The sequence below is a fragment of the Lithobates pipiens genome, unplaced genomic scaffold (assembly GCF_037356315.1).
Source record: "Lithobates pipiens isolate NorthernLeopardFrog02 unplaced genomic scaffold, aLitPip1_a1.2 Scaffold_27, whole genome shotgun sequence".
Lineage (NCBI taxonomy): Eukaryota > Metazoa > Chordata > Amphibia > Anura > Ranidae > Lithobates > Lithobates pipiens.
Window position 1 is genome coordinate 79,093,470 of NW_027507788.1, and position 25,833 is coordinate 79,119,302.

At 43.0% G+C, this 25,833-nt stretch overlaps 1 protein-coding gene across 1 annotated transcript in view; it reads left to right on the forward strand.

Annotated features, from left to right (window-relative positions):
• The window catches only part of POLD1 (DNA polymerase delta 1, catalytic subunit), a 360,607-nt gene that overhangs the window by 105,771 nt on the left and 229,003 nt on the right, over positions 1–25,833 (forward strand). The window contains exons 15-17 of the mRNA XM_077457111.1: positions 12,295–12,411; positions 17,484–17,597; positions 17,856–18,003. Of these exons, the coding sequence (XP_077313237.1) occupies positions 12,295–12,411; positions 17,484–17,597; positions 17,856–18,003 (379 nt within the window). The remainder of the gene's footprint in view (positions 1–12,294; positions 12,412–17,483; positions 17,598–17,855; positions 18,004–25,833) is intronic.

A 25,833-nucleotide genomic window follows, 5' to 3' on the forward strand; every position in this document is an offset into this window, starting at 1 on the left:
CAAAGGTGTTGTCTCCCCTAGTGATCTATATTTTAAAGGTGTCCAAATTTCTCTACTTAAATTTGTGCCTGATAGACTAGACTATGTTCTATTTTTCCCCATCCTTTTTTTACTTTCTAATTTTGCCCATTCCGCCACCCGTGTTAATACTGCTGCTTCGTAATATTTTATAAAGTCTGGGACATTCAGACCTCCCTCATCTTTTCCCTTTTGCAAAGTCTTCAGTGGGGTTCTAGGTTTCTTGTTGTTCCAGATAAATTTAGAAATTAAAGAATTTGCTACAAATGAAATTTATATAGAATTTTGGGCTGTATATTCATTTTTAAGGCATTCATTCTTCCCAACCATGACAGGGGTTTTGTTCTCATTCTCCTTATTTATTCTCTCAGTTCTTCTAAGAGGGGAATATAGTTTATTTGATATATTTTTTCTATTGATGCGGTCAATATAATCCCTAGGTATTTAATTTCTTTCTGCCATAGGAATGGGAATTCTCTCTTAATGTCTAATTCTTCTCTCAGATTTATTTTTACATTTAAGATTTCTGACTTGTTTGGATTAATTTTAAAGTTAGATATTTCCCCGTACTCCTGTAAGGCCTTTAACAAGTTTGGCATGGAAATTCGTGGGCTAGATACATAAAACAGAATATCGTCCCCGAATGCGGCTATCTTATGTATTTCCCCCTCTATCTCCACCCCCTTTATATCTGGGTTTCCCCTTACTGTCTCCAGGAGTGGTTCCAGTGCCAGAACGAACAATAGGGGAGACAGCGGACACCCCTCCCTGTCTAGTCCCATTGCTCATTCTGAAGGCTGTTGATAGAACCCCATTAACTCTTACCACTGCCTTGGGGCTTTTATAGAGTGCCTTTATCCACGTCAAAATTTTGGGTCCCAACCCCATTCCCTTCAGAGTACCCATCATGAATCCCCAGTCTACTCGATCAAAAGCTTTTTCAGCATCTATTGATAGGAGTAGACTGGGGATTCTACTCTCCTTCATCCTCTGAAGCAACAATATTGACCTTACTCCATTATCTTTTCCTTCTCGCCCCTCAATAAATCCCACCTGATCTGCATGGACTAAACTTGGCATCAACTTCTTTATTCTAGCGGCCAATATTTTTGCAAACAATTTAACGTCCATATTGAGTAATGAGATCGGTCTATAATTTGAGCATCTTGTATTCTCTTTTCCCTCTTTCAATATCGTGGAGATTGTCGCAGTGGAGGCCTCCTCGCTCAGTCCATATTTTGTACCTAGTCCATTGTAATATGCACATAGAATTGGAGCTAATATGTCTCCAAACTTTTCTAGATATTCTATTATATAGCAGTCAGGCCCTGGGTTCTTTCCTCTTTTAGTCTCTTTTATTGCCTGTATTTCTTGGACTGAGATTGGATTCTCCAATTCCTGCGGTAATTCCCCTGGTATTTTAGGGATATTTGCTTGAAGTATATAATCTTTCATTTTTCCCCTTCTCTTCAGCTCTTGTTTTTCTGTCTCTTTATTTCTCACGGAATATAATTGCCCATAATATTCTCTAAAAACTTCTGCTATTTCCTTAGTTTTATAGACCGGCTCTCTCTCTTTATTTAATATTTTCTCTATATAATTCTTCGATCTTTTTTTCCTCAGTATCTTTGCTAAGGTCTTACAATTTTTAATGCCACTATAATATCTCTCTTTAGCAATCCTATTATATATATCGTCATCATTTCCTGTTACATTAGTTCCCCTAGTTCCTCCTTTAATAGCCAGTTTATGTAAAAGGTCCACTACCTGTCCTCTTTCCCTGCCATTCGCATTTTTATGATCTTGCTCTAGTCTATGGATTTCCTCCCTCAACTCCCCCTACTCTTTTTAATACCTTCTCTCTTCCTATTTGTACCTAAAGAAATATATATCCCGCTTTATGCGTCTCCCAAACAATATTTTCCATATTCTCTCCACTTGAATAGGTGGAGAAAAAAAACTCCAATTCCTTTCTAATTATTTCCTCTCCTTTCTCATCCAACAGTTCCCTGTTCAGTTTCCAAGAGAATAGAGGTTTCTGAAATCCTGGGATTTTGATCTTCAGACATATTGGAGAATGATCAGACAATGTTCTAATTCCTATATCTGTGGATATCACCTCGTCCAAGACTCTGTTCCACTAACCAGTAGTCGATCCTAGTGTACGTCCTGTGTACAGGGGAGTAGAACGAGTAGTTTCGTATCCCCAGATGCATAGTTCTCCACACATCCATAAGCTGATACTGATACAGCCTATGTTTTATTATTCTCCTCTGCTCCTTCCCAATCCCCTGTACACGGGACGAACTATCCATTTGCGGGTTCATACAAAAATTCATATCTCCAGCTAGGATTACTCTCCTCTCTTAAAATCCCATAATTTCTCTAATAATCCTTTCAGAAAAACCGTTGGACTTCTATTTGGGCAGTATATGTTAGCGAGGGTATAGTCTACTCCCCATAGTTTCCCTTTCAAAAAGAGGAATCTACCCTCCGGGTCCACTAATCTTTCTTCTATTTTATGGTATACCTCCCGTCCTATACCGATGGCTACCCCTTTTGAGTTCCTTGAATGAGAGTCTCCGTAAAACCACACCGGGAGCCTAGGAGAATATATTCTAATCTTGCTTTCATAGGATAGATGGGTTTCCTGTAAGAACACTATACCAGCTTCATATTGTTCTATTTCTTTCAAGATTTTAAACCATTTTGCTGGTTCATTTAGCCCCCTAACATTATATGACAAACCGTTCACTATGGACATAGATTTTTATCAGGCTGATTTTCTCACTTTTCTCACTTAGCGAGGTTCTATGCTGTCGGGTCTTCTTTCTCTTTCGCTTCCTCCTTCATTCCTGCAGGCTTTCTAATTCTGTGTACTCTATCGATCTTTAACTCCTCATCTCGTCCTAATAGGGGGTTAAATATTTTCCTTATCTTTTCTTCCAGTTTCTCCATTTTGCTCTGGAAGGGCTCTTATCCTTAAATTTTGGCGTCTTATTTTGATTTTCATGTGCTTCCATTTTATAGAAGCTATTCCTCTGGTTTATTTGCAGTTCTTTCACTTGCGATTTTAATTCTGTGATCTCTTGTGTTTGTTTCTCAGTTCTCACCTCAGCCTCTTCTACTCTCCGCAGCAGATGGCCCAAATCCATCCGGACATTTGTAATCTCACTTTTAATTAGACTTTCCATTCTTTCAAACATTGCCATCGTCTCGGTCTTTGTGGGCATTTGAGCTATACTTCGCTGTTCTTCCCCTTCCCCTTCGGAAGTTTCTATTTCTCTCTCTGTTTCTGTATTTTCTCTTGTTTTATCTCCTTGGGCCCCTTTTAGCTTAGCCATTTCCTTTTTAGCGTTTTTGGTTGGCAGGGATGTTTTTTTTTTTTTTTCCACATCTGGCCTTTTTTGGTTCCCCTCTTTAGTTGTCAGATATTTTTGTATCGAACTAGCATTTACACTAGAATTTAAGCTCTCCCTCTGGGTTTTAGGTTCTGTTGTTTTGTGTGATCTTCCCCTCATCATGTATCTTATTCGTTTATCTTGTTTGACAGATTACTTGTCCTATGTAGGGGGGTACCTCCCTGTTCAAATCTTTACTTTTATTTATTTAAAAGGAGGGGGAAGGGGGAGAGGGGAGTATCCTGCCGTTTCACCTCTCAGGCTCCCTAGTTTAGATGGGATACTTCTCTTCTCCTTTGCTTTAAGAATTCTGAGACTTGGTGGATTTTTTTTAAAACTTTTTTTAACTTATTTTACTGGGACACCTGTGAAAAACCTGTAAAGAACGGACCGTTCGTCCCTCTTTCCTGGTTTCTATATAGCGTGAGAGGGAAGGGAGGACACAAAAGAAAACCTCAAAAAAAGGAATGTCCTTATACTCTTGCTGCTCTATTTCAACTTGACAAAATTATCTAATCAGCAGCTATCCAGCCCAGGAAGGAAAGTTTCTTTCCAGTAGATTTCGCTCCGAGCTTATCGCATAATTAATCGCAAAGTTCATCACTTAATTCACAGCTAAGCTCGTAACATAGTTCATAACCTTTTAAATCAGTACTGAGCTGTATCAACACACAGTCCTTAAGTGAGCTTAGAACTCAGTACTAGCTTCAGATATCAGTTTAGTAATTCCAATAATTCCAGCAGTTAATCAATTGAGCCACTCCTAGGGTTATTAGGCAGTCATCGACATTTAATATTTGACATATGAATAGATCCTCTCATTAGTACAGTTCATACAAACAGTTGATTTCCGTAGATCTCATAAATTCATAGATTTCAAAAAGAGTCATTACTCCATCAAAACCTCTCGAATGTCTCCAGTCTCTAACCTTTAGCCCGCCCCAGCTGCTGCATCTCTCCTTCAGTTAGTTACTAGATCTCTTTAGCTTCCACAGCAGACACAGTTCACAATGCAGCAGCGCTGATCAACCTCGGGGCTCTGGAGGATAGTATACAGAGCGTACAGAGGTAAGAGGGGGGGGGGGCGTATGGAGGGGATAGAGGGAGGGGGAGAAGGGGCAGGGGGGGAGACCAGAGCAAACAGACACTCGTGGGGTCCCAGGATCAGGTGTTCTCTCTTGCAGCAGCTATTTTGATTGAACCAGGGATATCTCTCACTTACCCCTGTTCAGTTTCCTGCATCCTTTGCTGCTGTCAGCCCCCGTCCATCAGTCACTCCTCCTTGGTCCCCTCATCCAATATCGAGGGGAATAGGCGTCCGCGGGGTCCTCCATGTGTGGTCCTCTAATACGGTGCTCTATTCCTCCTCACCGGCATCTGCATCGGGCTCGCCGCCATGGATCTCTGATCTCTCCTTCCGTCCTCACAGACACCGCCTCGGGCTCCTCCCCCAGCCTTCCCACGTCACGTCATGCTCCCTCCCCTTGGAAATGTTACTTTTGATCCCAGACCCAATATCATTTATAAAGATATTAAAAAGTAAGGGTCCCAACACTGAACCTTGGGGTACACCACTGATAATCTTCGACCATTCAGAGTAAGAATCATTAACCACTACTCTCTGAATTCTGTCTTTTAGCCAGTTTTCTATCCATTTACAAACTGATATTTCCAAACCTGTAGACTTTACCTTACACATGAGCTGTGTGTGTGGAACTGTATCGAACGCTTTTGCAAAATCCAAGTATATCACATCCACCGCCACCCCTCTATCCAAGGTTTTACTTACCACCTCATAAAAAGAAATCAGGTTTGTCTGACAACTTCTTTCTTTCATGAATCCATGCTGTCTGTTGCTTAAAATATTTTTTTTTCCTGCAAGAACTCGTCTATGTGGTCTTTTATTAATCCCTCCAGTATCTTCCCAACTATAGAAGTTATTATTATTAGTATTCTGTCCAAATATTTCTGGACCATATCACTTTTGAGCCATTGTGGATTTGGGGCTGCGTCACTACCACCCCCATTATAGACATGAGCTCCCCCTTGCTCCTTTGTATACACAGAGCTGAAGAAAGTATTTAATAAGTTAGACTCTTTGTCCCCAGTCACCCACTCCAGATTATTAAGGGCCTACGTGCTCAGACTTAACCTTTTTACTAGTAATATATTTCAAGAATTTTTGGGGGTTTGTCCTACTATCTTTTGCAATCTGTCTTTCATTTAGAATTTTTGCGTCCTTGATTTCCTTTTTACATATTCTGTTATATTCCTTGTAACATTTAAATGACACTAGTGTTCCTTCGTTTTTATATTTTTTAAAGGCTCTTTTTTTTATAGTTGTTTTATAGCTTTTTTTTTTACTTTGGCCGTGATTCCTGTATGGGAGTGGTTATATAGGGGGATCACGTCCTGTCTGAAGACCTTTGGTCTACCAGTGTCCATTCACCTAATGATGGAGGTAATGAATATTACCCAGCGGGTAATGAATATTAGCCTGACTCTGTGTCCCATGATGTACTCGCCTGTAAAATCATTTTCTTTGAGCAGGATGTAAAAATCCTATTTTTCTCATATCGTCTTCCAGGACAGCCTTTGAGATATAGGGCTCCTCCCTCCGGGACAGGAAACACGTCAAGCCAATCAAATAAAAGGTGTGGTCCTCCAGGCCCTCCTCAGTTTTTGTGTTTCCTGCCGGACGGGAAGAAGCACGTTGGAACTGGTAAGGGGAGCTCCTTCTCGGGTTGGTCCTGGGGGGAGCACCTGGTGGACCTGACCCTTAGCACCCCTCGATCCGTTCGGAGGGAGGAGAGGGTAGCTATCAGTCCCCGCTGCCATTTAAACGTTCGGAGAGAACGGGACCCCGATGGGCGGCAATCTCCCCCCTCTGTAGCGCTAACCGCTCGTACCTGGTCGGTCGGATGGTGGGCGAGAGACGTTCGTTTCACCGGATGGCGTTCGGGTACTGTGAGCGGTGCGTTCGTAAGGAACGCACGGCGTCGGGGCGGAGTCTTTGCGTTCCGGCATCCGGAAGTGGGAGAGACACACTTCCGCCGGATTCGCGTCATCAGGGGGCGCTGCAGGACCTGTTCCAGTCCTTTGGGCGCGGCGGTGTGACTACAGGGTTGCCTGGAGCGGTGTGAAGGCTCAGAGAGACTGAGTGAGACACAGGAACCATGGAGAGTGCAGTTGTGCAGGTGGACTCCGGTTCAACAGGCTCCAGTACCTCTCAGGTAAGCTTGGTGAGGGCAGACCAGGACTTACACTGGGGGGTGGAGGGGTCACTCTGACCTTAGTACCTTCCCGAGGTGGAGAACCTGCTGGTGAAGGGGGGCACTTCCTAGGCAGACCCTAGAAACACAGTGGTGTGGTCAGGGGTGGTATTGAAATGGGACCCTGTTTTTTCGTTGTTTTTTAGGTTAAACAGGACAGAGCCCAGATACCTTTGCCCAGAAGGAAATGTGCCGTGTGCGGGGCTAAGTTAGGCACCGGTTGGGAGAAGCCGCTTTGCCCGGATTTTGTCAGTAGCCTGGTGAAAGAGGACTCGGTGGCAGCTTGTCACAATGTTTTGACGTCCGTAAAGGATGAGATAGCATCCACCTTCCAGTCATTTAAAAGCATGATGGATAGGGTGCAGGGTCCTTCTGTCTCTTTACCCAGGGCCGTGAGTATGCCCTCCTTATCCGTACCAAGTCAGGAGGAGGAGGTGGATAGGGAGAGGTTACCTAGGTCATTAGCCTCCTCTAGGACAGAGTCTACTTCTGAGTCTGAGGGGGAGGAAGAATCCATTAGATCAGCCAGATACAAGCTGTCTTTGGACGATGTGGGTGACCTCCTCAAGGCTATATATGACACTTTGGAGATCAGGGAAGAACAGGTCCAGCTTTCAAAACAGGACATGATGTATCAGGGGTCGAGTGTGCTGAAAGACAGGGTATTCCCCGTCCATAAATCGCTAGTTGAGGCGATTCTGCTGGAGTGGGAACAACCGGAAAAAAGGCCATTTTTTTCAGGTAGCCTTAGAAGGAGGTTCCCTTTTGAGACGGATGCGGTGCATCCCTGGAACAAGGTTCCCAAATTGGATGCTCCCTTGGCTAAAGTCTCTAAGAAGACAGATTTGGCCTTTGATGATATGGGTTCACTCAGGGATCCTATGGATAAGAGGGGAGATGTGCTGCTTAAGAGAGCCTGGGATGCCTCTTCCATTGGGCTTAAACCAGCCTTAGCAGCTACCTGTGTGGCCAGAAACTTAGAGTGTTGGCTTACACAGTTACAATCGCATATTTCTGCGGGCACTTCTAGGCAACAGCTGTTGAAGTCTTTTCCGCTACTGTTCAAGGCTGTGGGGTTTTTGGCCGATGCCTCTGCAGAATCAGTCAAATTGGCTGCTAGATCTGCAGCACTAGTGAACGCTGCCAGAAGGGCCGTTTGGCTTAAAACCTGGTCAGGGGACACAGCTTCAAAATTGAAGCTATGTGGATTACCCTTTTCAGGGGACCATTTGTTCGGGCCCGGCCTGCAGGAGGCGTTAGAGCGCACGCAGGATAGGAAGAAAGCTTTCCCAGAAAGAAAAAAGAGACCTGAGGGGAAACGCCTTTTTCGAGGCCCTAGGCAGCAGAACCTGCAGGAAAGGGAGGTTCGCCCCAAAAAGAATTGGACGGGTCACAAGGGAAGGGGTAGAGGAGGAATATTATTCAATCCTCCTCAACCCTCCCCTAAAACCCAGTGACTCCTGCGTCCCGGTGGGAGGAAGACTGGGGAAGTTCCTCCCACAATGGGATGCTTCAACCGAAAGTCCGTTCATTCAAGATGTAATGAGGAACGGCTACAGGTTGGAGTTTGGTTCAGTTCCCCTCCCAAATTTTCAAGTAACAAGGTTACCAAGGGACCAAGAGAAGGCAAAGGCTCTGGGTCTTCTTCTGGGGGATCTGGTGGACCAAGAAGTACTGGTGCAGGTGCCTCAGGAGGAGCGAGGCTTGGGGGTTTACTCCCACGTATTCGTGGTAAAGAAACCTTCGGGAAAGTTCAGGCTAAGGCTGGGTTCACACCGCTGCGGGGGGAGAACCGGATGTGATTCGCACAGCAAATCACATCCGATCTCCGTAGCACTGCGAGTTCAGCCATACAGATAGTATGGCTGAACTCGCAGCTGTCCCGCAGCAAACTCGCACAGGACCCTTTTTTGGGTCCGCAACGGAATCGGATCGCATGGGGGTTCACACCATGCGATCCGATTCCTGTGCGAGTCGGCAGATCGCACTGCGATATGCGGACGGATCTGGGGGTGTCATTAACATAACATTGACACCCCCAGCCGTCCGCATAGGGCAGTGTGAACTGCCGGCGGGAGGTGAGCGATGCGGGAAAACGCCGCGGATTCGCGGCGTTCCCGCATCGCAATAGTGTGAACCTAGCCTAATACTGAATCTCCGCCCCCTGAACAGTTTCATAAAATACAAGCGGTTCCGGATGGAGTCAATCTTCTCGGTAACCAAGTTCCTGTTTCAGGGCTGTCACATGGCCACCGTGGATCTCAGGGATGCATATTTGCATATGCCGATTCATCTGGAATCTCAGAGATTTCTCAGGTTGGCGGTGAGGTTGAACACGGGTGTGTTACACCTCCAGTTTCGAGCTCTCCCCTTCGGGCTTTAAGCCTCACCAAGGATCTTTACAAAGGTTCTGGCAGAGGCACTGGCCCCATTAAGGCTCAAGGCTATAACAGTGATTCCATATCTGGACGATCTACTGTTCATAGCCCAGTCGGCCCAACAGCTGCAGAAGGATGTACAGGAGGCCTTGGGTTTCCTGCGCTCACTGGGGTGGCTAATAAACCAGGAAAAATCCCAGTTGACCCCCTCACAGGAGGTCCTGTATTTAGGATACAGGATTTCTTCGGTGGAGATGAGGGTATTTCTTCCTGCGGAGAAGATTAGCAAGCTAGAACAGGCGGTAGCCCAGCTTCAATCAGGTCGGGAAGCCCAGATCAGGGAGGTTATGAGAGTCCTGGGGTTGATGACATCATGCTTTCCAGCGGTGGCCTGGGCAAGGCATCATCAGCGTACTTTACAGAGACTCATGCTCCGTTATTGGGATGGCAGGCAGCAGAGCCTGGATCAGGTTATGCCCCTATCCTCGGCAGTCAGGAGGTCTCTGTGGTGGTGGCAGGCCCAGGTCAACCTAGACAGGGGTCTTCCCTGGTCCCCACAAGCTACGGTGGTGGTCACAACCGATGCCAGTGCGCTGGGTTGGGGTGCCCACCTAGAGGGAATCTTAGCCCAAGGTACCTGGTCGAATCTAGAGACAGGTCGTTCCTCAAACCAGAAGGAGCTTCTGGCGGTTTGGAAGGCTATAGAAGCCTTCCAGTCTCAGTTACAGGGCAGGGACCTGCAAGTTCGTTCAGACAATGTGGCGGCAGTAGCCTACCTGAACAAGCAAGGGGGAACCAGAAGCCCCGCGCTGCAGGTAATTGCGGACAGAATCTTCTGCTGGGCAGAGAAGAACTTGTCCTCAATATCAGCCATTCACCTGAAGGGAACTCAGAATTTGCTGGCCGACTTTCTCAGTCGCCAGAAGATAGGTCGGGACGAGTGGTCCCTCAACAAGGAAGTGTTCGAGGAGATTGTGTCATGCTGGGGAAGGCCAGAAATAGACATATTTGCAACAGAAGGCAACAGGAAGGTGACGCAATTTTTTTCAGTTCACCCACAGGATCGGGCCAGGGGGATAGATGCCCTTGCCAATCCATGGCTGTTCGGCCTGTGTTATGCCTTTCCTCCTGTAAGGATGGTGGCGGAGGTCCTGCAGAAGTTCCGATCGGAAGCTACAGACCTCATTTTAGTGGCTCCTTTTTGGCCAAGGAGACCCTGGTTCGCCAGCATAAAGAGATTGGCTGTTCATCCTCCGCGGTTTCTACCAGTCGGGGAGGATTTACTTTCTCAGGGGCCGATCCTGTATCCTCAGATAGAGAGGCTCAAGCTTGCGGCCTGGTATCTGAGGAACAGATCTTAAGATCACAGGGTTTTTCAGAAAGAGTGGTTAAGACCTTGTTAGAATGGCGTAAACCAGTTACTAGGGCAATTTACGCCAAGATAGGAAAGAGGTTTAATTCCTGGTTGCGAGAACAGGGGATTGCAAGTCCTGGGCTCCCGGCAGTCCTAGATTTTCTACAAGCAGGGGTAGAGCTGGGCCTATCTATCAGCACTCTAAAGGTACAGGTGGCGGCCTTAAGTGTTTTCCTTCAGTCCTCCCTTCAGCAGAATCCCTTTGTCAGGAACTTCTTCAAGGCTTTATCTAGATCCAGGCCTGTGAGAATGAAGACCTGTCCTACTTGGGATTTGGCCTTGGTTCTTAGGGCTTTGACCCAAGATCCATTTGAACCATTAGAGGGAGCATCACTTAAGTGGATGGTACTAAAGACTGTGTTTTTGATAGCGATCACGTCAGCTAGAAGGGTCAGTGATCTGCAGGCGCTCTCGGTCAGAGAGCCATTTCTGTTAATTTTAGAGGACAGGGTAGTACTTAAGACTGACCCTAGTTTTCTTCCTAAAGTTGTGTCCACTTTTCATAGGACACAGGATATTATTTTACCAACATTTTTCTCAACCTCAGGTGAGGATGAGGCGAGATCTTTAAGTTTGTTAGACGTCAGGAGAAGTCTATTAATTTTTTTAGAAGCCACTAGGGTCTTCAGGAAGTCAGACTCACTTTTTGTTAATTTTTCGGGCGCCCACAAGGGCTGCAAGGCTTCCAAATCGTCTATCGCCAGGTGGATACGAATGGCGATAGTTAAAGCCTATGAATTAGAGGGGAAGCAGGCACCCTTAGTTAAGGCACACTCTACAAGGGCGGTTTCCGCATCGTGGGCAGAGAGGGCTGGAGCCTCTCCGGAGGAGATCTGCAAAGCAGCAACGTGGTCCAGCTACTCAACGTTTGCAAAACATTACCGTCTGGATTTATGGTCTGATAAAGAGCAGACTTTTGGACATAAGGTCCTCCAGGCAGTGGTCCCGCCCTGACAATGTGAGCTCCTTGCTTATCATCTCAAAGGCTGTCCTGGAAGACGATATGAGAAAACCGGAGTTAGACTTACCGGTAACTCTTTTTCTAGGAGTCTTCCAGGACAGCCTGGTTTCCCACCCAAAGTTGTTTAAGTTGGATTAAGTGGTGAGGATGTGTACTAACGTGATTGTTAGTGTGTTATGTCTTGCAGAGCCTTCCGGCGGTTCTTGGAGTAAAACAGAGGAGGGCCTGGAGGACCACACCTTTTATTTGATTGGCTTGACGTGTTTCCTGTCCCGGAGGGAGGAGCCCTATATCTCAAAGGCTGTCCTGGAAGACTCCTAGAAAAAGTTACCGGTAAGTCTAACTCCGGTTTTCCCCCAGCAGATGGTTCCAAAAACCACTTATTCAGGGGCTTCAACCTTCTCCAAATGCAGAGCTCCTTAACTCTACCCAGGCTTCATGCTACGCCAAAATTCAGCCCTTCCTTTCGGCGCATTAATTGGAACACAAAATCCACCAATTCTACCACAAATCTTGCCCCTGAAGGGATGCCCTCACTCCAAACACCAAAGACTGGGGGAGGTCTGTTAAAATTTGCCTCTCCCTGGGTCTAGAAACCTTGTGCTAGAAGGGTATGAAAACAGTTAACACACTTTGATGCATTGGTTGTGACCATTTTATTGTTCTCTATTGGCTATTGCCATGTTAGTAGTATTAATTTTGTTTGAGTGAAAAAAAAGTGTTGCTGATTTCAGCTAAAGTGAGCTACATAATACAAATAGAGTGTACACTAAGATAAGTTAAATGTGGACTGATGTTCATTTTTGTATTTTTATACTGATACCAACATTTATATTATTGTTTTCTTTAGGTATTATGATGTCCCTATTGCCACTCTTGATTTTTCATCCCTGTACCCATCTATCATGATGGCTCACAATCTGTGTTATACTACCCTGCTGCAGAGTGGATCCATTGAAAAATATGGGTTTGTACATCCTCCGTTTCTTATGTCCTGTTGTACTCCTTTTAAAGTCTAAGCTGCTATTTCCCACATGTACTTTTTCTTCTACTTGGGGAATGTGTTTTTTTTTTAACTCTGGGTTTAAGAAAGTTTTGGTATTAAGAGAAAAAAAGACAAATATGAAATTTTACAGATAAATATTTCATATTTATAGCCAGCAAGTGACACTTGAAACTTCTTTTCACTTTTACCAGTTTAACCATGTTAACCGCTTGCCGCCTGCCCACCGTTATATGACGGAGGGACGGTGCGGCTCTCGTTCTGGGAGGACGTCATATGACGGCGCCCCAGAATGGCCACGATCACGCGCCCGCAGGGTCAAGCAACACGGCATGACCCTGACATCTGTAAAGGGTCGCGGCTCTTTAACCAATCACAGCCGGTCACGTATAAAATATAATGTGCCGTGAAACGGCTCTCCCTGCCTCACACTGACAGTGTGTGTGGCGAGGAGTGCCGATCAGCGGCATCTCCTCACAGAGGAGACCTGGGCAGGTATTTTTAGAAAATAATAAAAATCCCAGCAATGATTACCACCAATAGAAAGCTCTATTTGTGTGAAGAAAAAAATAAAAACATTTTATTTGGGAACAGTGTTGCATGACCGCACAATAGTCATTCAAAATGCGACAGAGATGAAAGCTAAAAAATGGCCTGGGCAAGAAGGGGGTGAAAGTGCCCAGTATTGAGGGGGTTAAAGAAAAGCCTGCTAATAGAGCTGGATAGCTGAAGCTCAAGTTACATATATAAATATACACAAACACACACACAAGTCAAATTAAAGATTCATAATCCACCCTTCTCTGTACAAATTTAGTTCTAATTAGAGAGGGACAGTCTGAAGGAAATAAACAAGAGTTTGTTGCCCATGCATGGTTGTTTGAGCCTACTTTCTGTAAATTGCTTGCATTTTCAGATGTAACTGCGGTGCATTACTCTAGTAAACAATCTGGAAGCATGTTCAAAGAAAGATGTGCTAAGTGGAGGAGGGAAGAGGATTCCCCCCATAGTTAGTCTGATTTAAAAAAACACTAGTCCATTTAAGTCAACCTATTAAAAAAAATAAAAAGCAACACAAACAGAAAACCTCCATATACACAATCCTATACCCACTGATGATCCAGGATAAGGCTGGATTCTCAGTTGTGGGATGAGACATTGCATGTGATTTGCACCGAGATGTCTGTGCGATGTAAATTCAGCCATACAAACTGTATGGTGCAGGACCCTTTTTTGGTCTGCACCGTAATCGAATCACACCTATGTGATCTGATTTCTGTATTATTTTTGACAGTTCACACTGTAATCTGCGTACTGATCTGGGAGTGTCATTAAGTTTGCATTGACACCCGCAGATGTCAGTATGAACCGCCGGCGAGTGACATTCTATGTGGGAACCCACACTGGTATCACGCTGGTTCCCACATCGCATATGTGTGAATTGGGACTGGGGCAAAAAAAAACCACCTCAATAAAGATCCAGCTCACTTGGTGAGGGGAAAAAAAATCCTTCCTGATCCCTCATGAAGCTATTAAATATTATCTGGATCTATTACCACTGTCGTTATTACCTCAAAATATTAATATCCAGTAATTATTTTGTGCATTTAGGCATGCATTCAGTTCTGGCCAGCTACTGAGCTGCCCAGAACCAGTTCTTGAGGGAGTTAACCTTAAAGTGGTTGTAAACCTCTTACATGTAATATGAACAAAGCATACAGTGGGGACGGAAAGTATACAGATTCCTTAAATTTTTCACTCTGTTATATTGCAGCCATTTGCTAAAATCATTTTTTTTTCCTCATTTATGTACACACAGCACCCCATATTGACAGAAAAACACAGAATTGTTGACATTTTTGAAGGTTTATTAAAAAAGAAAAACTGAAATATCACATGGTCCTAAGTGTCCTTTGCTGTGACACTCATATATTTAACTCAGGTGCTGTCCATTTCTTCTGATCATCGTTGAGATGGGTCTACACCTTCATTTGAGTCCAGCTGTGTTTGATTATGCTGATTGGACTTGATTAGGAAAGCCACACACCTGTCTATATAAGACCTTACAGCTCACACTGCATGCCAGAGCAAATGAGAATCATGAGGTCAAAGGAACTGCCTGAAGAGCTCAGAGACAGAATTGTGGCAAGGCACAGATCTGGACAAGGTTACAAAAACATTTCGGCTGCACTTAAGGTTCCTAAGAGCACAATGGCCTCCATAATCCTTAAATGGAAGATGTTTGGGACAACCAAAACCCTTCCTGGAGCTGGCCGTCCGGCCAAACTGAGCTATCGGGGGAGAAGAGCCTTGGTGAGAGAGGTAAAGCAGAACCCAAAGATCACTGTGGCTGAGCTCTAGCGATGCCCTCGGGAGATGGGAGAAAGTTGTAGAAAGTCAACCATCACTGCAGCCCTCCACCAGTCGGGACTCTATGGCAGAGTGGCCCAATGGAAGCCTCTCCTCAGTGCATGAAAGCCTGCATGGGGTTTGCTAAAAAAAAAAAAAAGCACCTGAAGGACTCTAAGATGGTGAGAAATAAGATTCTCTGGTCTGATAAGACCAAGATAGAACTTTTTGGCCTTAATTCTAAGTGGTATGTGTGGAAAAAAACAGTCACTGCTAATCACTTGTCCAATACAGTCCCAACAGTGAAGCATAGTAATGGCAGCATCATGCTGTGGGGGTGTTTTTCAGCTGCAGGGACAGGATGACTGGTGGCAATCAAGGGAAAGATATGAATGCGTCCAAGTACAGGGATATCCTGGATGAAGAAATTCTCCAGGACCTCAGACTGGGCTGAAGGTTTACCTTCCAACAAGACAATGATCCTAAGCACTCTGCTAAAATAACGAAGGAGTGGCTTCACAACAACTCCGTGACTGTTCTTGAATGGCCCAGCCAGAGCCCTGACTTAAACCCACTTCTGCATCTCTGCAGAGACCAAAAAATGGCTGTCCACCAACGTTTACCATCCAAACTGACAGAACTGGAGAGGATCCCAAAATCTAGGTGTGAAAAACTTGTTGCATCTTTCCCAAAAAGACTCATGGCTGTATTAGATCAAAAAGGTGCTTCTAGTAAATATTGAGCAAAGGGTCTGAATACTTAGGACCATGTGATATTTCAGTTATTCTTTTTTTAATAAATCTGCAAAAATGTCAACAGTGTTTTTCTGTCAATATGGGGTGCTGTGTGTACATTAATGGGGAAAAAAATGAACTTAAATGATTTTAGCAAATGGCTGCAATATAACAGACTGAAAAATTTAAGGGGGTCTGAATACTTTCCGTCCCCACTGTAAGTGTGTACATGAGTGTCGTTTCTGTCTTTGTTCCTCTGCTATCTGCATGAATAGCTTCTGACAAGTTTGCCTGACACCAAAAAAAGAGAAAAAAGATGACGGGGGGATCTCTAGCTGACTGGCACCCTCAGCTCTGTTCCTGTGAGCTGTGTCAAGGGGGTGTTGTCCCACCCCTCTGCTTTCTGAAAGTTCGAACAAGCTGTAGAAATTCTGAACTTTGGCTGTAGAGAAGAGATGACAGCAAATAAACTGGTACAACTTGTGTAGGAGGATTTGTTTTATCTCTGTGTATCACCTGAGGCCAGTCGCTTTACTGAGTATATATAAGAACTTACAAACACTTTATAGTGGTTCTAAAGGCTCAAGGTTTTTTACCTTCATGCACTCTATAGTTGAAGGTAAAAAACAAACAAACACCTCTGTGAAGCAGCCCCCCAGTCCCTCTTAATAGTCACCTGAGTCCCACCTCGATTCAGCGATGTGCACTAGAGCCTTGACTCTCCCGGGACTCTTCCTACTCATTGGCTGAGACAGCAGCGGGAGCCATTGTCAGTCACAGCCAGTGAAACAATGAGGAGAGAAGACGGGGCCAAGCTGCGCCTTTGTGTGTGAATGTATGCAGAGCTGCAGAACGAGTCTGCTTTGGTACACCCATTGCAAGCTGCTTGCTCTGGGGGCACTCGACAGGAGGGAGGGGCCATGTACCCGAGAAGAGGAGGATCAGGGCTGTTCTGTGCAAAACCATTACACTGGGCAGGTGAGTATAACATGTTTGTTTATTTAAAAAGAAAAAGAAAACCTTTAGAATTACTTTAAAGTGTTACTAAACCCAGGACTCTGCATTCACAATATCTGGTCTCCCACAGTACACAGAATGTGGAAATGCAATTATTTTAAAAATCTAAACCGCTAAATACATTTTTTCATCAGCAGTATGTAGCAGTCTTGCTACTTCTATCAGTGTCCAGCCAAGTACTAGTTAAAGCTTGTAGGAGGAGTTTTCATTCTGCTCTGACTGTCCTATGAGGTTGCATGACCCCCAACACTTCTGTCTGGACAGTGCTGATTGGCCCTGTGCTGATCACATGCACCCTCCCAAAAGCAAACACTTTAGCAATAAGCACCAAACTGAGCATGTGCACAGTGCCCTCAAAGCTGTTCTATCAGCAGATGGATTGGGGACAGTAAAAGAAGGGGAGAATCTGAGGAGACAGGATCAGACAGCCTTTTTCCACAATGCAGAGGAATAATCCCTTAGGTTCCACAATGAGTATAACAAGCATGCTTTACTGCATATACAGACTGATTTTACGGTTCTGGGTTTAGTAACACTTTAACCACTTGCCAACCTCACTATAGCCGAATGACGGCTACAGCACGGCCGGATAGTTCTTGGACGGCGTTGTATGACGGCCTCCCATGAATGTGCCCGCTGCGGGGTGAGGGCAGCGCGCTCTATAATTGCAGTGTCCTCTGCCCTCTGTAATCTGAGTCTGATTAGAGTTTTTCTGAAATGCACCTATGTCTGCCATGGTCTTTAACAAGCTTTAATCTGATCCAAATAACATTTGTATTTGGAGGTAAAGTGCTGAGTGTTGTGGCTTTCTTTATATTTAACATGCCTTAGCTATTTTTCGAATTTTTTAGTTCACACTTTCTCTTATGTCAAATTTATAATTTCTAAAATTTTCTTTCTTACTTGGTCATGCTGTATCTATCCTTAAATATCCAGACTCAGTCCTGAAGACTTTATCAAGACTCCGACAGGCGATCAATTTGTAAAGGCAAGTGTACGAAAGGGGCTTCTGCCTGAGATCTTGGAAAATCTTTTGTCTGCCCGAAAACGGTAAGTAATCCCTAGAGTATTTTTTTTTTAACCATTTCAAATTTTCTTTCTGAGAAGATAATCCTCTAAAACCGCTAACAAGCATCGGATTACAAATCTCAGAGCTGTATGTATTTGTAGATTTGAAAACTATTTTTTTTGCATTCAGAAAAACATTTACTTTCGCTAGTTTAAAAAAGATCCCTTCAGGAAAGGTTCTCATTCTGGAAAAATAGTCATTTTAGGGACACTCCTGAACCTGACTTTTAATCTTTGCAGAGCAAAGAATGAATTGAAGAAAGAGACTGATCCTTTTAAGCAGAAGGTTTTGGATGGACGCCAACTGGCACTGAAAGTGAGCGCTAACTCTGTGTATGGGTTTACAGGAGCACAAGTGGGAAAACTGCCCTGTCTAGAGATTTCACAGGTGAGAAATACTTGCCCAACTGTCCAATGGCAAAGAAATGCATCTACTATCACCATACCCATATAACCCTTTTTATGTATCAAGTACAATGGTAACAATGGAAAAATCCTTAGTATTTTGTAGTTTTATGGGTGGCACAGTGGTGTAGTGGTTAGCACTCTCACCTAGCAGTAAGAAGGGTTGCTGGTTCAAATCCCAACCATGACACTACCTGCCTGGAGTTTGCATGTTCTCCCTGTGCCTGCGTGGGTTTCCTCCGGGTACTCCGGTTTCCTCCCACAATCCAAAGACATGCAGGTAGGTTAATTGGCTTCTGTCCAAAATTGGCCCTAGTATATGAATGGGGACCTTGGATTGTGGGCTCTTTGAGGGAAGGGGCCAATGTGAGTGTGCAATGTACAGGGGCAATTGTAGACACTCACTCAGGTTGAACTGGATGGACTGGTGTCTTTATTCAACCTTACTAACTACGAAACTGAAGTTTATAAGGGCATTGTGACACCTTCACTAGTATAAAAGAAAAAAAAAAAAAACAATCTTCATTTGTAGAGAAGTGTTTTTCAACGGGGATGGTTTCTGGGTCTGCCAGGGGTGCAGTGCTGCATCTCATATTTTTGTACACAGTGTCTTGTGTCTCTGAAGTGCAGGTGGGCAGGCTCCCAACACTGTGCAAATGCATGAAGTTAATCCAGGGTGGGCAACATGCAGGACAGTCCCAGGATTCAGAAAAGGGTGGAAGTCCACCTCAGTCTAGACCTACCCTCCTTCTTTTCATGACCTTGCTGCTATAGCCATGCTGTGGTGAAGATTGGAAGGTAGCACTCTTATGTGAAACATGTGGGTGGGGCGCGAGGATGCTAATGTGAAGAAGAAAAGGGGATTTTTTGTTCTCTGATGTAAAAGGGAGCTTCTAGTATGACAAACTCTGAAAAAGGTTGTTTAAAACACTGCTGTAAGTTTTTTTTTTCAATAGGTGGCAGCATAACCTGTAGTATAGAACAGCCTTTTTTTAACAAGGCTGTCTTCTGGGTTCTTTAGGGGTGCCTATGCAAAATGCCTAAAAATTGGTCAAACCGGCAAATCAAACTTTCTTTTTTTTATTTTATTTTTTTAATATACACACACACAGCCTTTGGTTTTTTTTTTTATTGTGCAGCATTGAAACCTTGGGAAAATGGTGGAGAAGAGAAAAGCTGAAATACTAGTCAGTACTAGTGTACAAAGGTGTATTTGCTTTTTAACCACGCGACCACTGGAAGATTTACCCCCTTCATGACCAGGCCATTTTTTGCGATACGGCACTTTTTGTTAACTGACAATTGTGCCGTCGTCCAAAGCTGTACACAAATACAATGCATGTCCTTTTTTTTCCACAAATAGAGCTTTTTTTTGGTGGTATTTGATCATATCTGCAGTTTATTTTTTGCGTATAAACAAAGACCAACAATTTTGAAAAAAAACATTTTTTTACTTTCTGCTATAAAACATCTCCAATAAATACATGTAAAATATCAAACTTCATCAATTTAGGACAATATGTATTCTGCTACATATTTTTGGTATAAAAAAAAAACAAAAAAAATAACCACATTGGCCAGTGATCAGTGCTAAAAATATTCACCGTCACTGTACTAATGACAATGGCTGGGAAGGGTTAACTGTATGCCTAGTCTGTAATTCAGTGTAGTGTGGGAGACTTACTAGTGGAAGGCATGGATCGGTGTTACTCCTTTACAGAAACACATGATCCATGTCTTCTGTACTCACAGAACGGCAATCTGCCTTGTTTACATAGGCAGACTACCATTCTGCCTGTGTACCGAAACAGCGGAGGGTGCTGGCGGACATCAAGTCTGCTGTACCCGCCGATCAGATCCCACTGTGTAGAATCATAGTGGAAGCTGGTTGCCGATGGCACGCCTATGTACCCCAACCCTGCAAGTGTCGGATCACATACTAGGCACGTGATCTGGCACAGAGCGGCTGCCCTGCCGCAGTAAATGTACAGTGAGCGGTTTGCAAGTGGTTACGAATAAATCCCCTCTAATGTCAGTTGTCCTACATGTGTGAATGCTGCTGCGTTATGTGAAACCTGTACTTTAGTGTTTTGAATTTTTAATGGAATGCCTTGACAATGTGCAGAATTGGAAATGGTGCCTTAACTACAAAGGGTTGAAAAATACTGGTACAGACACTCTACAGTGCTGTGGCCCTAATGAAGCTAATGAATGTAAGAGAAAGTGATGTTGTAGTCAGTACAAAAATATCTCATTTCCCCTTCTTGAGCAGTGTGAGCTAGGATGGGATTATTAACCAACTTTAACAAATGCAACAGTAACAATAAATTTCACTGTCATCCATTTGTGAACAGATAATTCTGAAGACAATATGGTTTCTGTACTACCTACAAGAAGTCTGGACACAAGAAGGCAAAAAATTGTGGGCCAGCCTTTAGGGGGGTATATCCCTTCTTTCATCCAGTATGCTCAGTATAGTTAATGTCCCCAGTAGGATGGATATCTTAGCTCTGCGGATTTTCAGACTTTTCTTTCTTTCATGGAATTCTTCCTTCAACAGCTGTTTTTTGGACTAGGCTTCATTAAAGGAAGGGTTTGGCATATATAAAAAAAACAAATCTTCATACTCGCCTCTATGCTGCAGAATCTGTGTTATGCTGCAGCTGTCCCCAGGCGACTCTAGAGAACTTGATGTCACATGATCACTTAGCTCTTGGTCTTCTTGGGGTGGAGAGCAGTGACCGTAAGTTTCTGCTGTGCCCCGCCTGTGCTTACTGGAGCACTGGGCAGTCAAGGTGGAAGGTACAGCTGGCTTTGGCTCTCAGCCCCACACTGAGAGCTAGCTATCAATCGGACAACTGAACAGATCCTGACAATCTGGTCCGGGATACTTCCAGAGCCTAGGCCGGCTCTGTGACATTAGCTGATAGCGGGCAATAAGCTATAAGCTGACTGTGGGTACATGCACTCCTGTGACCTACTTTAAATCTAGAAGTTTCAGTAGTGCAGCCATTGAGGGTGGGGACAGAAGGTACCAACTTCCAAGTCAGCATCTTGAAGTTCTGGTGGGTACCCATCATTTCAGCAGTGGCACAAACAAGCAGTATAACCTAGTTAATTTCGGAATTCTGCATTCCTTAATGAGCTCTGAAAAAAGGATTTCTTGGAATCAAAAATACAGTTGTGTATAAAAATCCAATTTGTTTAATAGAATGTGGGGGGGTTAGAGCACCTGTCAGTATTTTATTGCCATTTCTGACCTCATGATGGAGATTTCCTCTCACTTACTGCCCAGGTGATGGGTGTCAGAAAGAACAAGATAAGGAGAAAAATCTCCACTATGGAGGCAAATACTGAATTGAAATTGGACAGAAACTTGCCAAAAGTTTTAACTCTTCCTCTTTTTTTTTTTTTTTTTTTCCTCCAAAAGATATTTTGACTATAGTTGGGTTTTAAAGTGACAATAAATACAAATTTCATAGTTCATTTCAGAAGCAAGCAGGAGATGGTTGTTACATTCTTACATACAGTGTGACCATGGAGAATTAACACAGCCACACTCTCTAATACAGCCTTTCTCATCCTTTTCAACACAGAGGAACCCTTGAAATAGTTCTCCGGTCTCGGGGGGAACCCCTTCTAACAATTTTAAATCTACAACTCATGATACATTAGTGTGATGGTCCGTGGGAAGAATGGTCCTTACACTTGTGGTCAGTGGGAAGAATTACCTCCTTAAAGATAGCTAAAAAGATCAATGGTGTGAGTGGGAACTTATCTGAGAGGCTACAATTGCCCAATCCTGAAGGAACCCCTAGCAACCTCTGGAGGAACCCTAGGGTTCCACGGAACCCTGGCTGAGAATCACTGCTCTAATAGGAAGTTTGATCACATCAGGAAAAAAAGGGATTTCAAGGAGGTTGTGAAAAATAGAAGGTACTTTTTTGAATTAAGAATACAGTTTAGAGGTTTTTTTTTTTTTTTTTTTAACCAGAAACCTTTTCATTGGAAAGTGTTACTTGCTTTGCAAACAAAATGTCATTGGTGCATTCTGTACATTTTTAAAATTATGAAAACATCATATTACAATCAGTTTGCAAACCAAAAAAGAATTACATTTTAAAAGTTGATACAAAGTGTTTATTGCAGCTGTTGTGATTACATAATTTAGACCCCATTCACACTTTTTTAGGTGGTTTTGGGCTAAAAATAGCACCTGTAAAGTGCCTGAAAAAGGCCTCCCATGCAGCCCCAGTGTGATAGCCTGAGTGCTTTTACACTGGGGCGGTGCGCTTGCCGGAAATTAGAAAAAGTACTGCAAGCAGTATCTTTCGAGTGGTGGTGGAGCACTGTATACACCACTCCTCCACCACCCCTGCCATTGAAATCAATGGGCACCGCTGCCAAAGCGATTCGGCAGCAGTGCTTTTAACACTTTATTAGAATGCTATTATTAGGGTTAAAAGCACCCCCGCTCGCAGCGGTAAAGCGCCACTAAAATTTGCGGCGCTTTACCACTAACGTCCCCTGACCCAGTGTGAAAGTAGCCTTAGAAGTGTGAAGACTGCATGGAGAGTCATTGCATACATATACTTGGGCAAGGAGACGTTTGAGGAGTATACATATGAACTTGTATATGACAGTAATGTGGCATTCTTTTTGTGCCTCCCTGAAACCTGCCAATAGAGGACAGAACAGCACATCATGGAGTATGATGTACCTAAGGCAAGCTAATAAGTCTACCAACCACTCCATGAAGTTGGCAGAAAGTTGCTTCCCATGTATCAGTAGCTATCACATATTTTCACGTATCTTTCAACTTTTGTGCTGTGTAATTGTCAGTGTTGGCATGGCCATTTACAGTTTGTCTGCTGGGAATTCCCTCTATTCCCCAGCGCACCTGCCTTGTCATTTTTATCCTTCAGTCAATGGCCCTATTCATTCTGATTATGAGCATTCTTTTTAAGTAAATATACTTGTTCCACTAAGTATGCAAATTTCAAGATAATGACATATAAAAGAAAACAAAAAAAATATATACAAAAGTAAATGAATTAAACACCAACCGAGCCCCCTGCTTGGTGATTACTGAATGAAAGATAATTTACTTGTTGCGCAATACTTAATAAAACTACATTTATTTTTTTAAATTGGAAAATGCAACATTTTTGCAAAAATTGTGTAAAAAATACTAAAGCGCTGCTATGTGTGCTAAATAAACTAAAAATAAAAACACTTGGAACAGCTGCACATTTGGAACAGTGATCTTACACTACTAGAAATTAAATATTGAGAAAAATGGTGCACTTGTTCCACAAAATGTGACAATGGAACATAAAATGAAAATAGATTCAAAAAAAGAAACTGGGAAGTGAGACCACAGGATGATGGGAAACCCCGAATCCACATACTACTGTTTATTCTTCTTGGCGATAATGCCAGCAGGGTATTGATGTTGTACTTCAGATACTGCCTCGCTATCTGTAAACTATGTGGAAAGTTTGTACTCTGTTGGTCTGTGTGGACCCATTTCCTGATATAAATAAAAAAAAAAAAAAAGAAAGAAAATAGATTCAACATAAACATCATGCGTGAACAAACAAAACGTGATATTTACTAGATAAATAATGACAATAATAGTCCCATATAAATACAGTGAAAATCCTTGTGTCTTCTTTAGCGCCTCCTCAGAGATACAGTATTTCAGTGATATGTGATGCCACCTCCACCAGAAGGTGAATTGCCTGCTCACCTTTTGGGAGCGACCCCAATGGGTCTAGTCGTGCCTTTTAAGCTGATGTAATTTAGATGTTCCTGGCAGGGAACCTCTGCTACGTTATAGTCTCTTTGTAACTTCTTTGAAAAAACACTGGGTTTTGTCTGGAGTAGCTCAGAATAAAAAAAGTTTTTATCACGCAAAAATTGTATGTACAAAGGGATTCATTAAAAATAACAAGTGCCCACTCACATAGTAATCGTCTTGTATAAAGCATAGATATGATAAAATCTATATCCTTGAAGTCGCATGATCTGTGACTGACTTTTTCTGTCCAACCCAACTCTAACCAAGTGATCTGGGAAATATAATGATCCTTCTAAAAACATCAGTGTTATTCTTGCAAGACTGGTAATGCAGGGGGTGTCTGCAGAGGTCCTACTGTGTTCATAGATTTGCAATATTCAACTTATCTGATTATATTATTATGGAGAGAGCACTTTATGCCAGTAAGGCTCTGTGATTGACACTTGTAGCTTTAGAAAATGTAATGCTGCTGGTTTGGGACAACGTTGCAGATCATAAAAAATATTCCCAAGTGAAGAGTTCAATTGCCAATTTATTACTTTAATCTTTTTAAGCACCGTGATAACTACCAGGTTTTCCATATGCGTTCCTGGAACCAGTACTTGCTGCAGGCAGCAGATTGGTGGACCTAAGAGTTTCAGTACACAAATCTTGCTGCCATTGTCGCTTTCCAATCCCACCAACTCAATTCAGAAATTTAGACCTCAAGCAAAATATATTGGTCAAAAATGTAAACCAATGTACATGGATAACCTTTTTCTTGATTTCTACTTTGCCATGGCTGGATCAATTTTGGGTATAGGATTGTGTATACGGAGGTTTTCTATTTGTGTGTTTTTTTTAACTTGATGGACTAGTATCTTTTTTTCAGCCTGACTATATAACCACTTATGAAAAAAATGTAGACTGTTATGATATCTGAGTGTTGGTTTGCTTCATGACCAGTATGTGCAGTAGAGGTGTGAGGACGGTATGACAGTATGCACAGTAGAGGATTTCTAGGCCTTGGGATGGAGACTGTCAGATATTGAGCCTAAAAGGAACGTCGCAACAATACTGGTAACCTCAATTTATAATATACAGTACAAACCGTGACTATACATTTTCAAAACTTTGAAAACGAACAATATACATTTTATTTAATAATCTTATAGGTAGAATCTCTACTCGCGGTAGAGATTCTACCTATAAGATTATTAAATGCATATTGTTCGTTTTCAAAGTTTTGAAAATGTATAGTCGCAGTTTCTACTGTATATTATAAATTGAGGTTACCAGTATTGTTGTGATAGATAATTACAATTCTGTTGTATGTTACAATGGAAAAAATGTTTTGAACAAATAGTTTTTATTTTATTTTACGGTTATTGTCTTGTCTATGGTGCCTAAAAAGTCCAGTTGCCTAGTTGCTCTCTTCTTTCATGTTAAATTGGGACGTGGCACATGTTGTATTCTTATGTATCCACAGTACCACTCTGTGGGAGATACATGTATCCAAAATGCTAAAAGGAACGTCCATCACTAAATACAATTTTAATATTAACAAATTGGGTTACTTATTTGAACAAATGTTAGCATTTCTGTGAGCCAGGGTTGATATTTCAAAGTATAAAAGGGTGTTTTATCCACCACTGCTCAGTGTGCGACATATGTTAAAGCATAGCCATAAGCATTTATATTTAGTGTTAATGGGGGGAGACTGCAGACCTCTTTATAAACTACCTGTAGGTGGCTGGACACCGCTAAAGCAAAAAAAAAATGTCTCTTGCATGCCTGCTTTACCACATGCAGTAAGATTTCAGCGTTAGTGGATGTCCTTTAAAGATAGGATGCTAAGATGATCAGTTGGTAGACATTTCAGAAAATTTCTATACTACCCATTGAAATTCTTAGGTTCTTGACAGACAAGTTCTACTCCCTAAGCCCTTCTGGGATAGCCTAGTTAAAGTTGAGCTTTAGTCAGAAAATAAAGTCCTGCTAGATCTCTTCAGGCTGGCCCGTTTTGCAGGC